Here is a 14,906-nt window from a genome sequence, read left to right on the forward strand (position 1 = left end):
TTGATGTAGTTTATATATTCTGTATATATTGATGTAGTCTATATAGTCTGTATATATCAATGTAGTCTATATAGTCTGTATATATTAATGTAATATATAGTCTGTATATATTGATGTAGTTTATATAGTCTGTAGTTATTGATGTAGTCTATATATTCTTTATATATTAATGTAGTCTATATAGTCTGTTTATATTAATGTAATCTATATAGACTGTATATATTGATGTAGTTTATATAGTCTGTATATATTATTGTAGTCTATATAGTCTGTATATATTAATGTAATCTATATAGACTGTATATATTGATGTAGTTTATATAGTCTGTATATATTAATGTAGTCTATATAGTCTGTATATATTAATGTAGTCTATATTGTCTGTATATATTAATTTAGTCTATATAGTTTGTATATATTGATGTAGTTTATATAGTCTGTATATATTAATGTAGTCTATATAGTCTGTATATATTAATGTAGTCTATATAGTTTGTATATATTGATGTAGTTTATATAGTCTGTATATATTGATTTAGTCTATATAGTCTGTATATATTGATGTAGTCTATATATTCTGTATATATTAATGTAGTCTATATAGTCTGTATATATTGATGTAGCTTATATAGTCTGTATATATTCATGTAGTCTATATAGTCTGTATATATTAATATAGTCTATATAGTCTGTCTATATTGTTGTAGTTTATATATTCTCTTTATATTAGTGTAGTCTATACAGTCTGTATATATTTATGTAGTCTATATAGTCTGTATATATTGATGAGATCTATGTAGACTGTATATATTGATGTAGTCTATATAGTCTGTATATATTGCTGTAGTCTATAAAGACTGTATATATTGGTGAAGTCTATATAGACTGTATATATTGATGTAGTCTATATAGTCTGTATATATACAGTCTGTATATATTGATGTAGTCTATATAGTCTGTTGAAAGTATGATCCTGTATAAATGGTTGTAATGCATTAACATATGTTTTTGTATTTATTATCAATTTACATTTACACATAACACTTATTTACTTTTTCTCTCTTTTTTCGAGTACCGGTATATATTAATTCCATTTTAAGTGAATTGAAAAAATGTTTTGAAAAAAACTCATATATACAAGAATAAAATTGCTGATTATTAAGCTTAATAAATGTCATGGCCTTCTCGTCTTTCTCGACGGCCCCTAACAACATTCACAGAATTGAATGTGGCCCTTGAAGAATTATAATTGCCTTGTAGACTGGATATATAAGTGTAGTCTATATAGTGTGTATATGTCGATGAAGTCTATATAGACTGTATATATTGATGTAGTCTATATAGTTACTATATATAAGTGTAGTTTATATAGTGTGTATATATGGATGAAGTCTATATAGACTGTAAATATTGATGTAGTGTATATAGTCACTATATATAGGTGTAGTCTATATAGTGTGTATATATCGATGAAGTCTATATAGATTATATATATATTGATATAGTCTGTGTATATATAGACCATTTACATTAATACACATATTGATATAGTCTCTATAGCCTGTATATAGATACAATATATAAGGTATGTATATGATGATATGTAGTTTATGCTGCAGTAGCAAGTTCCAAAATGAGAGAGGTAAACATTTGCTTACACTGTCTGTCTGGTTCTTTATCCAGAGTGGCTCTAACGAAAAGCGAGAGGTTCGTCACTTCCAGTTCACGGCCTGGCCTGACCACGGAGTCCCTGAACACCCCACACCATTCTTGGCTTTCCTGCGTAGAGTGAAGGCTTGTAATCCTCCAGATGCTGGGCCGATGATCGTCCACTGCAGGTGAGGGGAGATGACTGATGACGGTGAACATTCTGTGAAGCAACAGCAAGAGAATTGTTTGGAATATACATAATACTTCAAACAGTATTTTCTTATTGTATTGTTACATTGTGTGAGCAGGTTAATCGTGGTGTACTATAATTTATTTATAATTATTATTAATTATTATTTATATATAAGTGGTCTATTCATTTTATTATTTTATTATTTTATTTATCTGTCTCTTTTGCTTCTAAATTTCTGTCTCACTGGTCCTCAGGAAACAATTTTGCTCTATTCCTCGTGAAACAAATGATAAAAATCCTTGAAAGTGTTCCTGTACTCTGCTCATGAATGGACGTTCCTATCATTCATGGAAACAGCCTCAAAGCCTTAATTGAAGATATCTAGAAATCTATTTTTTGCAGATGTTCAGAGATGTCATAAGTATTATAAATATTGGAAAAATAAGAGTATAGATAGGGTTAGTGGGGAGAAGAATGTCTGGATAATGATCGTTTTTGAGGTTTTGAGGTTTGTTTTCATGATACACTTTGAGTTCAAAGTAATTACCACAAATACTTTTTTTTCTTATTATTATTATTCTTGATGGTCAAGTATTTTAAAAGTATCTACGTTGGTTCATGGGAAGTTATCTAAAGAAGATTAATCAGAATAATCAATAACTGGAGGTATAAATCATGAAGATGTGAGATTTATTCGTTAAAAAAAATTAAAGAATCAAATTAAAAAGGGGAAAGAAGAAGGCCGACTAGATTCAAAATCATGGGGGAAAAAAAGCTTTTTTTGTAGGATGTGAAGCAAAAAGAGCAGTGAAGAATAAAACACGCCGGGATGAGAACATCTAGATTTTGTCTGATATGTCTAAGAATGGAAATCAAAGCCATTGGGAGGGACAAAGTGGTAGCTTGAGGCAGCAGGTGGACTATCTAACAGGATTATCTGTCAAATGTAATTATCTTTCCAGGACTCCATCACAATGTCTCTTAAGGCACCGTATGAATCAAACAATGAGTTCGATCTCTCACACACACACACACACACCCACCCACACCTACACAGACACACACACACTGGTTTTAATTGAACCATATCAGGGGGTTTTATGCAGGAAGTTGCATGGTCAGGCTCTTTTACCATTAAGTGACTAGCTCAGCGAATAAACGTGAAGTGTTTGGGTGGGCTGGTAAACGTATTATATTTCCGGATTGTATGTTGATAGGAGAGGGTTTTTCTAATGCCAGCAAGACGGCGTTGCTGACTCATCGATGATATGATTTTTTTTTTTCCGTCCTTTGTGGTAAATGTTGCTGGCTGGCATCTTCAGGAAATGTTGTTATTATAGCTGCATTATGATAAGCTCCAGTTGTATGGAAAATACTGGGACCGGAGAAAGTTGGAAAAAAGTGGGAAAATTTAATTTACATCACCTGATGTCTGAGATAGTAAACCGCTCACATGATTTATTGCTGGTCCAGTGCCGGAGTGGGTCGCACGGGCTGCTTCATTGTGATCGACGGCATGACGGAGCGGATCAAGCATGAAAAGACTGTGGACATCTACGGCCACGTCACGCTGATGCGCTCCCAAAGAAACTACATGGTCCAGACGGAGGACCAGTACATCTTCATCTACGACGCTGTGCTGGAGGCCGTGACATGTGGGAACACCGAAGTCCCCGCCAGGAACTTGTACTCCTACATCCAGAGGCTGACGCAGATCGAGCCCGGCGAGAACGTCACGGGCATGGAGATCGAGTTCAAGGTGGGTGAAGTAGATTCAAAGTCCAACCTCCTTCGAAACGCTTGTGTCTTCATCATTGTCTTTTCTTTGGGTTCTTTGGGTCTTTCTTATGGGTTTTCCTGTCACTTAACTGTCCTGGATTTCGTTTTACTTTTAGATAAATTAAAGAGTAATCTTCAATATGAAGTGGCCCCTCGTTTATGCCTTTTACGTCCTTAAACCCCCTTGAAATAAATGAAATCCAATAAGTGTTTCACTATTTATATACACATAAAGGCCTCATAATACCTTATTGAACCCTCACTAACATTTTCCACTTTGTAACACAACAAACATGAAATTCTCATTATTTACTTACCCCGTAAAATACATCACACTGATACTACTCTGATGTGATACTGCTTGTATATATACTGAACCCATGATCTGTTTATTTTAGCGACCTACAGTCGTGTACCTCTTCCCTTCTTTTAGCATGTCCAGCAGTTATTTGGGCTTTACTGACATTAAGTGGACATGAGGCTTGAAAGAAATCCAACTTTTTGACAAAAAAAAAGAAATTGGCAAAACACCCTAAATTAGAAAAAGCGTTCAGGATTTAATACGGAAACTACAGTTCCAGAGAACAGGCTAATAAGTAACTCCATAGGGATCAATAAAGTTTATCTATCCATCTGTCAGACTGGAGTCCCGGCCGATCAAGACATGGAACATGTTACTTTGATGTTCACTGACCCGAAACACAGTGAGCTGATGCATGCAGAAGGATCTCGACATGGATTTATAGACGTGAAATTTAAATATGCAGTACTGTGGGCAAAATACAAGGTGTTACGGTGTGGTCAGGTTAAGTCTAACACAGAAGATTTAAAAACCAAAACGATCGAAAATTGATACGATCAATATTGTGGGTACAAAAGTGCTTCAGACCTTGGCTCCTGGAAGGGTTCAGGGATGTTACCGGTGTTGTTTAAGAGGGCAGGGGATGTATAGACACGTTAACAAATGAAAGTTTCTTTTTTGCTACGTCTCCTAAAACACATTTGTTTGATTGTTCATTTTCACAATGTAAACAAAAGCTTGGAAGCAGGAGCTGTAAAATAAAATAAAAGTCTTGATATGAAGGTTTGTCCATGATGGGAATGAGCCATTTCTATTCAAGGTAAGGAAGTGTTGATAAAGGTTTAAGTGGCACAGGAGCGCTGCAGCACGACAGGTAGAAGGTTCCTAGAAGAGTCAAGGAAAGGCCATGTGACCCATTCTGGAGCCGATACTGTTAATACGAAGTTGAACGAAAACTCTCTCTAATTCCAATTCTTTGTTTACCACATTTTCCTCCTTTGCCGACAAATCTCCTGCAGCACCGTCTGGCCCAGCACATTGAAACCAACAGACGTCTGAATTGGAAGCAGGTGGTTGAAAATGTTCCTGGAGAGACTTAAGATCGCTCAGAGGCTGAAAGAGGGGTGGCGGGGGGGGGCAGTTTTCCTTCATGCAGCACCATCAGCATGATCACTGTTCACACTTTAATCAGGACTTTTCTTCTGCCGGTGCAGGATGAATATCTGAAGTCAATTATTGAGGCGTTTGTGGGAAGACAGGAAAGTAAGGGAGAGAGTTTGGCAGCGTGGAGTAATGGAACACCACAACGTGACTGTTTTTCTTTCCTTCATAGAGAGTTAACTGGTTTAGCACTTTGAGACTCAAGTGGAGGTTTATAGCAACGCCACTTCAAAACAGGTTCAGAGCCGTGTGATAAGATCCCGTCGGGTCCAAACCAAATGACGTGGACATTTCACCGTGTTGACACTGGAGACCAGGATGAAAGAAGGAGACTGACCAACGTGCGGTCATGACAGGGTTTTCCTGTTCTCCGCCGCTCCGCCCTCCACCCTCCGCTGACCTCAGCTGTGCCGAGCCGAGTTCACGAGCCCCATTGTTGCCCGAGCAGTCTGCGGTTCTCCTCCGCCTGTTGTTCTGTCTTCAGTTCTAACTTTTGTCATCTCGTGGTCGAGTGTGTGAGCGTCAGTGTTCATGCGAGTGTGTGTGTGCCGGTGCAGGATCACCAGAGGTTCACATGTGCTCAGTGAGACAGTGTGGGGCCTTGTGGTTTCCTGACAATCTCTTCGTTTTCCTCTTCCCATTCTCTCTCTCTCTTTTTAATTCGTTTAGTTCACCATTCACCCTCAGCACCTCTTCTTTGTTCATTCACTCACACATGTCTGTGTCCTCCGGCCAGCAGAGTCAAGACAAACCCTCTTAACCCCTGTGTTAGCTCTGTGTCAATATAGAGGTAACCATATATTTCAATGTATAGTGATACTGTAGGAACAAGGATACGTTTGTGGTATTGTCAGAGTACTTGACACAGCGTTGCATAGTTACGGACCACATGCTTCTTAAGGTCGTGACAGCTTTCATTTGTTTAAGCTCAACAATTAATAAACGCAATTAATAGTTACATGTTACAGTTTTTTCTCTGCTGTTACAGTATTTTTTTGTCGCTTTGCTGCTTTTCTCACATCACTATTAACATTTGCACAGCAGTTTTGCATTTTTCAAAACAATAAGTGCAAACTGCAAAACTAGTGGATAACCCGCAAAAGTACGTCACTTGCTCAAAATGGATAGTCTATTCCTCAAAAGCAAGTATTAATGCCAGTGTCATCAAAATAAAACATAAAACAAGATAGTCAAATGGCTGTGTCATGTTTTCATTATGACAGTTTATTCTCTCAGTGTTTTCCAATGCAAAAAAAAAGGTCAGAACTCGGTGACACTACCTGAAAATGCTCAAGACAGCCCTATACACTACTTGTACAGCCATTTGAAAACTACAGTAAAGTTACACATTGCTGTAGTTAGGGGAGTAAGTGAGTACAAGACACTGAATACGTATGTTTCACATTTTTACTGTATATGCTCTTTGCAATTCTACAGCATTTGTGCAAAAGAAAAATACACTTCAGTCACTTATTAAGAACAAACATTTGGTAGAGCTGTGCACAAATGTGAACAATATAACAGGAAAGATTCAATATTGCCAAATGCATTGTTATCTTCTATGACAGCGCTTTCAACTGTATTGCATTGTTTGCAATCACCATTGCACAAATGTCTTCCTCTTGTTGCGGGGTAAAAAGTGGCTTCTTTCACCTCTGTGAGGTTGTCTTTCAATCCTATGTGGTGCAGAGTAAATTGACAGTAATGTACAGTAAACATGAGCTATTATGAGATGTTGGATTACTGTCCAATACTATACATACCTGTTCTTTCTACGAAATGTTTCAATGATTGAATTCACAGTGGTTCTTCCAACATTTGGTTGCACATTTAAACGTGATTTAAAAATGATTTGAAAAAAACCTTTAATATTGCTTTTTTTTTAAAACGTTATATAAAATAATAATATTAGCATATTTAGCTTGATTTTATACCTTTCTCTTTTATTGATTGTTTGCCCCTCACAACAGTCAATGTATAAAATGTGGCCCTTAAGAACTGTAATTAATGTTCCCACCACTGCATTAATGGAAGAACTGTGTGTCAATCATCCATTTTGTAGCCTCATGAAATAGCCTCTGTTGTAGATGTGTGTCAGTTTCTTCCTGCTTGTTATTACAATAGCATCAAAATGTATGAATTTGTCCAGTGAGTTTCTTGATCTGCTCCTCCGACTCATCTTGACTTCTCATTTCACCTTGAAGCGTCTGGCCAGTGCGAAGGCGCACACGTCGCGGTTCGTCAGCGCCAACTTGCCCTGCAACAAGTTCAAGAACCGGCTGGTGAACATCATGCCCTACGAGACCACCCGGGTCTGTCTGCAGCCAATCAGAGGGGTGGAGGGATCCGACTATATCAACGCCAGCTTCATTGATGGATACAGGTGCGTGGTTGCTACACAGCTTCACACACACATACCACACACACTCCAGTGTGACTTCTGAACAACTCCTGTGGAAAAGAAGCATGGTCGTTTGATTTACTGTAAGTTTTTGTCGCTTCACACTTATCTTACATTTACAGGGATTAATAAACAATAATAATAATGGCCATAGATCAGGTCCACCACACAGCAGGTCCATCCGATTGGTTTCTGTCTAAGTAGCTGTGTAAAAACCATCCATTCTGTCGTGTTCTTGTCACTTTGGTTTGTTGTTGTTTTTCCACCCTGCTGTTAAACTCATTTTTCCAGTGTATTTTTAAATGCTTTTTTCCATTCTATTGTTTTCTTCTTTTTGCAAATAACAATGTCGACAAAATGTCAACATTATACATGACGACTCCTCCCGTCAGCCCCGGCGTATCATTTGAAAGCTGCTGGTTGAGAGTGTTTACAAGTCTGGTGTCGCGATACGATGATATCTATCATCTGTTTTTGCATGTTTACAGGCAACAGAAAGCCTACATAGCAACTCAAGGCCCTCTAGCCGAGACTACAGAGGACTACTGGAGGATGTTGTGGGAACACAATTCCACTATCGTTGTCATGCTAACCAAGCTGAGAGAGATGGGACGGGTATGAACGCACTCCCGCACACACAGTAACACAAACGCAGTGAGAAATACACACGGAACACGCACGGAATGGCGAATCCATCCTTGTATCGCTGATAGCTTCAGGCCTCCTCCATGGTTGGGTGAGGGTTAGAGATCATGAAACTTCCACCGTTATGCCGAGAAAAACTCTTCAACAGGGTTGAGGAATGGAGAGAATGGTGGAAGGTATAAGTGGGTGAAAGTGGGATGTTGCTGATGTAGATCAAGTATACATATGTGTAAATGTGTGTTTGCTGAACTTGATTCCCCTCGGTAAAAAAGTTTGCTAGAAATCAAACAATGGCTGAGTGAAAACACACTGCAGCTAAATGTGGACAAAACTGAAACTCTGGTTATTGCTCCTGATAATGAGGTTCCAGGGTTGAGTCAGTACTTGGGTGACTTAGGTCAGTCTGTCAAACTGAGCCTAAGAAACCTGGGTCTTGTATTTGATAAAGACATGTCTCTAGTTCAACACTGCAGAAAACTGACCAGAAACGGTTTCCTTCAACTGAGAAAAATCTCTAAACTTAGGAAAATTTTGTTGGAACATGATCTGGATCTTGTAATCAATGTGTCTTCTCGTTTAGACTATTTTAACAGTTTGTTTTCATGTCTTAACAAGAAGGAGCTGTCTCGCCTGCAGTTCATTCAGAACTCTGCAGTGAGAATTCTGACCCGCTCAAGTAGAAGAACTCACATTTCTCCGATCCTTCAAACTCTTTCTTTCAGGATCAACTTTAAAATTCTGGCTCTTACTTTCAGATCTGTTCATCGTCAGGCTCACTGATCTGATCCAGCCTTACACCCCAGCTCGGGCTCTGAGGTCTGTGGATCAGAATCTACTGATGGTTCCACGCACACGGTTCAGGACCAGAGGAGAGAAATCCTTCCAGGCTGTTGCTCCTAAGCTTTGGAATGATCTTCCTCTCTCTTTGCGCTTGATGGAGTCTACTGACTCCTTCAAGAAACATCTTAAGACTTTCTTATTTGTTCAGGCTTTTCCTTGATTTTCTGGAACTCCTGTTGTGTTATCAGTTTTATCTTGCCCTTTAAAGTATATACTTTATTGAATATTGTTTTGATTTTTTAAGCGCTTTGTGACCCTGGTCTAGAAAAGCGCTATACAAATAAAAATTACTTGCTTACTTACTTACTTACTTACTGTATGTTTGCAAAAAAGTTGCCAATGTGCTTATAGTTGTGCTGGTGATATTCTCCTCGAGTGTAAGTGATGTAAAGTTCTGAGCTACAGTATGTTTATCAAATTTACTTTATAATATTATTATAATTGTATCACGACTGGTATTTTCATCACTGCATGTGTGGGGAAGAAACACAAGAATTAGAGATGTCTTCATGCCAGGAACCGGTCTCTGAAAGGGTAACCTCTGACCTTGAGCGACAATAAATCATCCAAGTTTGTGTTTATTGGAAATAAGATAATCAACGGCCTGTGAACAAGAATGGAGATATAACACCAACTCTGCTTCAGAAAGGATTGAGATGGACATGTATTTATTTTTTTTTAAGTAAGAAAAAATCCTCATATCTGCAACATATTATCCTCTGCAGGAAAAGTGTCACCAGTATTGGCCGGCCGAGCGCTCTGCCAGGTACCAGTACTTCGTGGTGGATCCCATGGCTGAGTACAACATGCCCCAGTACATCCTCCGAGAGTTCAAAGTAACGGACGCCAGGGTGAGCGACGGTTCTTCTTCTCAAAATGAATGTCAACTCAGCAGCACCGTTAAAAGTCACTGCGTTCTCTCCAGGACGGCCAGTCACGGACGGTCCGTCAATTCCAGTTCACGGATTGGCCGGAGCAAGGAGTGCCAAAGTCAGGGGAAGGGTTCATCGATTTCATTGGCCAGGTGCACAAAACCAAGGAACAGTTTGGCCAGGATGGACCAATAACTGTGCACTGCAGGTAAACGTGGCGTCAAGGGTGAAAGAAAGAAATGTGTTTACAAAAAAAAAAGTTTGGTTGACCTTCAAATAAAACAACTTGACACAGGAGTAGTTAAGTTTTGTGAAGAATGGCTGCTTCGTGGTCTCAGGTTATCTAGGGTGAGGATTCCCGCACTTAGTTTTACTTCTGTGCTTAATAATAAATGCCTTGCTTCAGCGGTGAGGGTGAGGGAGTTCTCAAACACGACGTCAATGCTGAGTACAAAAATCTACATCCTTTTCTTCAGAACTTGGAAACTATGACATCGTGGTTAGAAACCCGTGTTTGCTCAGTCTGTTGTTGGGTTACAATAAAATAAAATAAATATGTCCGCCAATCCAGTCTGAATGTCCGGAAACCGTTCGACCAGAAGGCGGAGTTTATCTCGTAGGAAAAGACCAGAAAAATAATTTCAACGAGTCTTTGTGACGTGTCAAGACTTTCTTTTGAAAAGTTTAGAAACCTTCAGAAAGATGCAGCAACACTTCTCACCGTCATCGCTCATATTGCTTCATGTTAGATGAAACATGCATCAACATTGAGCTGGTCGGAGCTTCAGAGAAGTATGTGAGGTTGGTGAAGAACATGTATGAGGTTAGTGAGAGTGACGTTCAAGGTGTTTGCCAGTGGAAGATAAACAGGTCTGTGACTGGAGAGTAGCAACTGAAAGTGGAGGCTAAGACAGTAGTGTGTGTCAGAAGACAGAAGAAGTAGAAGAGTCGAACAGAGTTGAGAGTGTTCAGAGTTGAACAGTCCAAACAGAAAGTTGAAAAGTCAATATTAGAATCTGTGTTTAAGTGTAACAATTACAATGAGTCTAAAAGTTGAAGAGCCAGAGTTTTAAGAGTCATAACAAGGAGATTATTTTTCTCAATTCTTGTCTCACCACTATCCATGGTGAGCAAAAGAAAGTTTTGGTCGGACTCGTATGTATATGGAAGTATATCACAGACTGAAGATTGAATGGTTGAATTTCACATTTTTGAATGTAGTTTTTTATAAGCATTGAATCGCATTCGATAATTTCTATATGTTAATGTTAAGTTTGTTTTTAATTTAATAATTTAATAATATTATTGCAGTATTTAATCAATTAAAATGTTCTAAATTCAATAGTTTTTCATCGGTAGCCTTTTAAATGCATTGTTTTTAAATTCAAATCCCTTTCAATTCAATATAAAATGTTGGTATAAAAGACGCATGTTGATCTGAGTGTGATATAATCCTGTGACATCAAAACCACGGATAGAACGTGAGATGTATTGTATGTTTTCAGACATCGAAAGCAAAGTTGACCTGTCTTTAAGAACCTCAATTGACTTGTGCTTTTATGTCGTCACGTGATCGTCTGTAGGTCACACGATTGGCTGAAAGCTCAAGTAGTTCTGTAGTGTTTGGTGACAACATTGAGATTGAACTCAAGGCTCCTAGCTTAGCTCTATGATACCTTATCAATGCCATTAAAACCAAACTCATGTTCCTGATCCTCACCCTGTTGCCGTGTCGCCAGTGCTGGAGTGGGCCGGACCGGAGTCTTCATCACGCTGAGCATCGTGCTGGAGAGGATGAGGTACGAGGGAGTGGTGGACATCTTTCAGACGGTTAAGATGCTGCGCACACAGAGACCCGCCACAGTCCAGACAGAGGTAAGCTCCGCCCCCCCAACAGTACCGCTCATCTGTCAATCCTCTTTGTCAACCCAACCTCCATCCTCTCGGCAGGACCAGTACCAGTTCTGTTACCGGGCCAGTCTGGAGTACCTGGGAAGCTTTGATCACTATGCAACATAGAGCCGGTGCACATCGTCCCTGGTGCACTTCTCCCAGGTCACATGACCAAAGTGCACCACGCCCGTGATGTTTTTTTGGAAAATCTGGCCACGACATGCAAAGTGAGCGAGGGACCATCAGCTCGTCCCAGAAACAGCACCACTAACTGAGCCATAGCAACCTGCTTGACAAGGGTGCCCCCCCACCCCCCTTCACGCGGAATTGATCTAGAAAATCAAGTTTTTCATTCAGTTCTTGATCATGTTTGTTCCTGCTTCGAGCACCAGGCTTTACCAATGTCACCACCACCACCAGTGTAGCATCACCTGAACACTGCTGTGTTTGTCCTGCTCGGCATACATACACATATACGTCGATATATATATCTGTATGTATGCGAGCAACCGTGTGGAGACCCGAAAGCCAACTGGAGACTGAGCACAAAGAAGTATTAATCGTTGTTTTATGTTTGAAAACAGACTGAAGTTTCTATACTATAGTAATAAACACCAGTGGAACCTTATGATCACAATAACACGTAAGGGAAACTTACATGTTCACCACAAAATATTTCCCTTTTCAAAGAAATATATCAACGTTTTTTGACTCCTGACTTTGTCTATACAGGCAAAAATATCACCTTTTTCTTTTCCATTCTGTCTTTTCTTTCTGTACGTGTTGCTGTGATGTTCAGAAGTGTTTCCATCCCATCATGAAGAGGAGCGCCGTCATAAGTATCCCGTCTCCTCCACACACACATATTTGCATGTCGGAACTTTTATCGATGAAAAATGAAAAGGCTCCGGACACCTTCACGCGAAGACGAGAAATTCACTGAAGGCGTTCACTGAATGGATGGAATAAGCTTCACCAACAATAATGTCTCAGACAGGGAGCGGGAGTGGGATGAGAAGGAAGCAGGAATCCTCTCCCTGGAACGCTCACCTCTTGACTTTGCTCTCTGACTGATTGTGTGCAATAAGTAGATTCATTTGATATTTTGTGCCACTTATGACAATGGTTACGATGACGTTCACGACGGTGTCTTTTTTCAGACATGCAATTTGCTCCACTGTTCAATGTGGCGACCTTTGACCTCTCAGATATCTTTGTTGCGTGGCAGTTGTGGTTCGACGATGTCATCCTTTCACGTGTCTAGACAAACAAGGAAACGATCCGTCATGTTTCTCAACAGCATCTGAGTATTTTATTTTTAGATTTCTAGTGCCTTATATTAGACGCCTATTTTGATAAAGTTATTTTCAAAGATTTTGGTTTGTGTATATTATACGGATGTACAATTGTGTGTGTCAGTTGAATGTATGTGTTTTTTGTCACGGTATTTTATGTTCCTTTCTTTTTTGAATGACTTTAGTTCAAGAGGCTGGAACGTGTCAGAGGAAATAGAACCAGCAGCAGCGTCAATGTCTTGAGACGTACAGATCACATGTAGAGCTTCGTTTGTTTTCTGATCTTTACAAGCTACTCTCAAACCCTTTCTACACATCAGTCAGACCAGGAGACGAAGAAGAAACGAATCATGATTTTTGAAGAGCCGTCACCCGGAGACAGTAATTTGGGACGCATGTGTTTGTCTGATGTCTGTTTCCATCTCCCTTCACGTCACGAGGCTGAGAAGAGTTTCGGTGCTACTTCAACACGAAATCATTTTTCTATCACTAGAAATGCTTGACCATGTGAGGCGTCGTTTGCTGTTTCCCACTTTTCCGTGATGTCCCAGTTGCAGTTTTTTGTATGCATGGTACCACTTTTGAGATGTCCCCTCGGTCGCACCAGTCACGGGAAGACTTGCACTTTCTATCTTTGTACTATGCACTAATACTAGTTTATCTGTTCAACCCGACCCAAAAAAAAAGAGTCTTACTTGAACTGGCTGAAGAGGGATCCTGTTGTGCTCACATGGTTGTGTATATGTAAATAACACAGACACAGACGATGAATAACAGAGTATATACTACAGAGTTATACAGAGTGATCAATGATGCACCTAAAAAAAAAAAACACTTTATGGCACAAGAGTACGTGCAAAATAAAACACATTGTGGCTTTGTCGTACCACAAGCAGAAGTTTCACGACTTTGAAAAGAGTGTTCTATCTACCCCGTGCCCACCCGATGTATCATCTAGATGGATCAAACTGGAGTTTATCAATTGTATAAAAACTATGGTGTGTAACTCGGATCTTTATTTTGAACTGATCCGTCGATGTGTTTCGTTTGTTTCTGCTCCAAGTCAACAAGTGCTTTTTATTTTCTTACATGAGTGTGTGAAACAGGTCTGTATGGATTTACGTTCTTTGTCGACACAGGTTTTATTTGTTACAAATAAACTGAAGTAATAATTCCTTCTTGTCTCTTGCTCTTCATGTCAGCTCACCTTCATCATAAATCTTCTCCTTCCTCGTTTTCAGCACGGAGGGAAAGACAGATCAGGGTCAGGATGAGCCCGATCGACATCTGATCATTGGTTGTGTGTCAATATCTGAATCATCTTCCAGTCAAGCAGCCAAACATGAGCAGCGATTTTATTGCAATTATTGGGAATTAAGAGTTAAAATTAACATTTTAAATGCATTTTTCAACTCATGTACATCAGCAAAATGCTGTGATGCGGCTCCAACTTCAGTAGGGATGAGACCAGAACTGAAAATGTAAATAATTATAACTTGATAAAAATCCTAGTTGTCGTGTCATGAAAAGAAAAAAAACTTCTGTGCTGCATAAGAATGTTTATGCAGCACAAACCAGGTACCTCAGATCACAGCACATCCCCAAAGTTCTCCTTTGGTTGGCTTAAATGTGTTTTTTTTTTATTTAGTGTTTTAATTTTGAACAATCTGTTTTGTACTTTATTTTGTCCGTTTTAGCTCAGTCTTCATCTCGACAGTTTAAGCTTCTTCAGCTCCTCCAGTTTGTCCTTTGCTGGTGAAGTTGATCTTCAATCCTTCCTGCTTCTAAATGATCTTTTTATCTTCATGGTTTTTCTAGTATATTCCATTCAAACTAGAAGTTCTCCTTCTTAGTGATTCTGTGTTGACGGCTCTTC

General features: G+C 39.2%; 1 protein-coding gene across 18 annotated transcripts in view; it reads left to right on the plus strand.

The window, feature by feature from the left end:
• ptprdb (protein tyrosine phosphatase receptor type Db) overlaps window positions 1-14,023 on the plus strand; it is a 145,217-nt gene extending 131,194 nt beyond the window's left edge. For all 18 annotated transcript variants that reach the window (XM_087798394.1, XM_087798393.1, XM_087798398.1 and 15 more), the window contains 8 exons: window positions 1,684-1,838; window positions 3,317-3,602; window positions 7,289-7,467; window positions 7,974-8,100; window positions 9,696-9,821; window positions 9,896-10,050; window positions 11,582-11,717; window positions 11,793-14,023. In XM_087798394.1, the coding sequence (XP_087654520.1) occupies window positions 1,684-1,838; window positions 3,317-3,602; window positions 7,289-7,467; window positions 7,974-8,100; window positions 9,696-9,821; window positions 9,896-10,050; window positions 11,582-11,717; window positions 11,793-11,861 (1,233 nt within the window). In that variant the 3' untranslated portion in view covers window positions 11,862-14,023. The remainder of the gene's footprint in view (window positions 1-1,683; window positions 1,839-3,316; window positions 3,603-7,288; window positions 7,468-7,973; window positions 8,101-9,695; window positions 9,822-9,895; window positions 10,051-11,581; window positions 11,718-11,792) is intronic.
• Window positions 14,024-14,906: the final 883 nt, after the last annotated feature.

The sequence above is a fragment of the Callionymus lyra genome, chromosome 1 (genome assembly GCF_982586985.1).
Source record: "Callionymus lyra chromosome 1, fCalLyr1.hap1.1, whole genome shotgun sequence".
NCBI classification, from domain to species: Eukaryota; Metazoa; Chordata; class Actinopteri; order Syngnathiformes; family Callionymidae; genus Callionymus; species Callionymus lyra.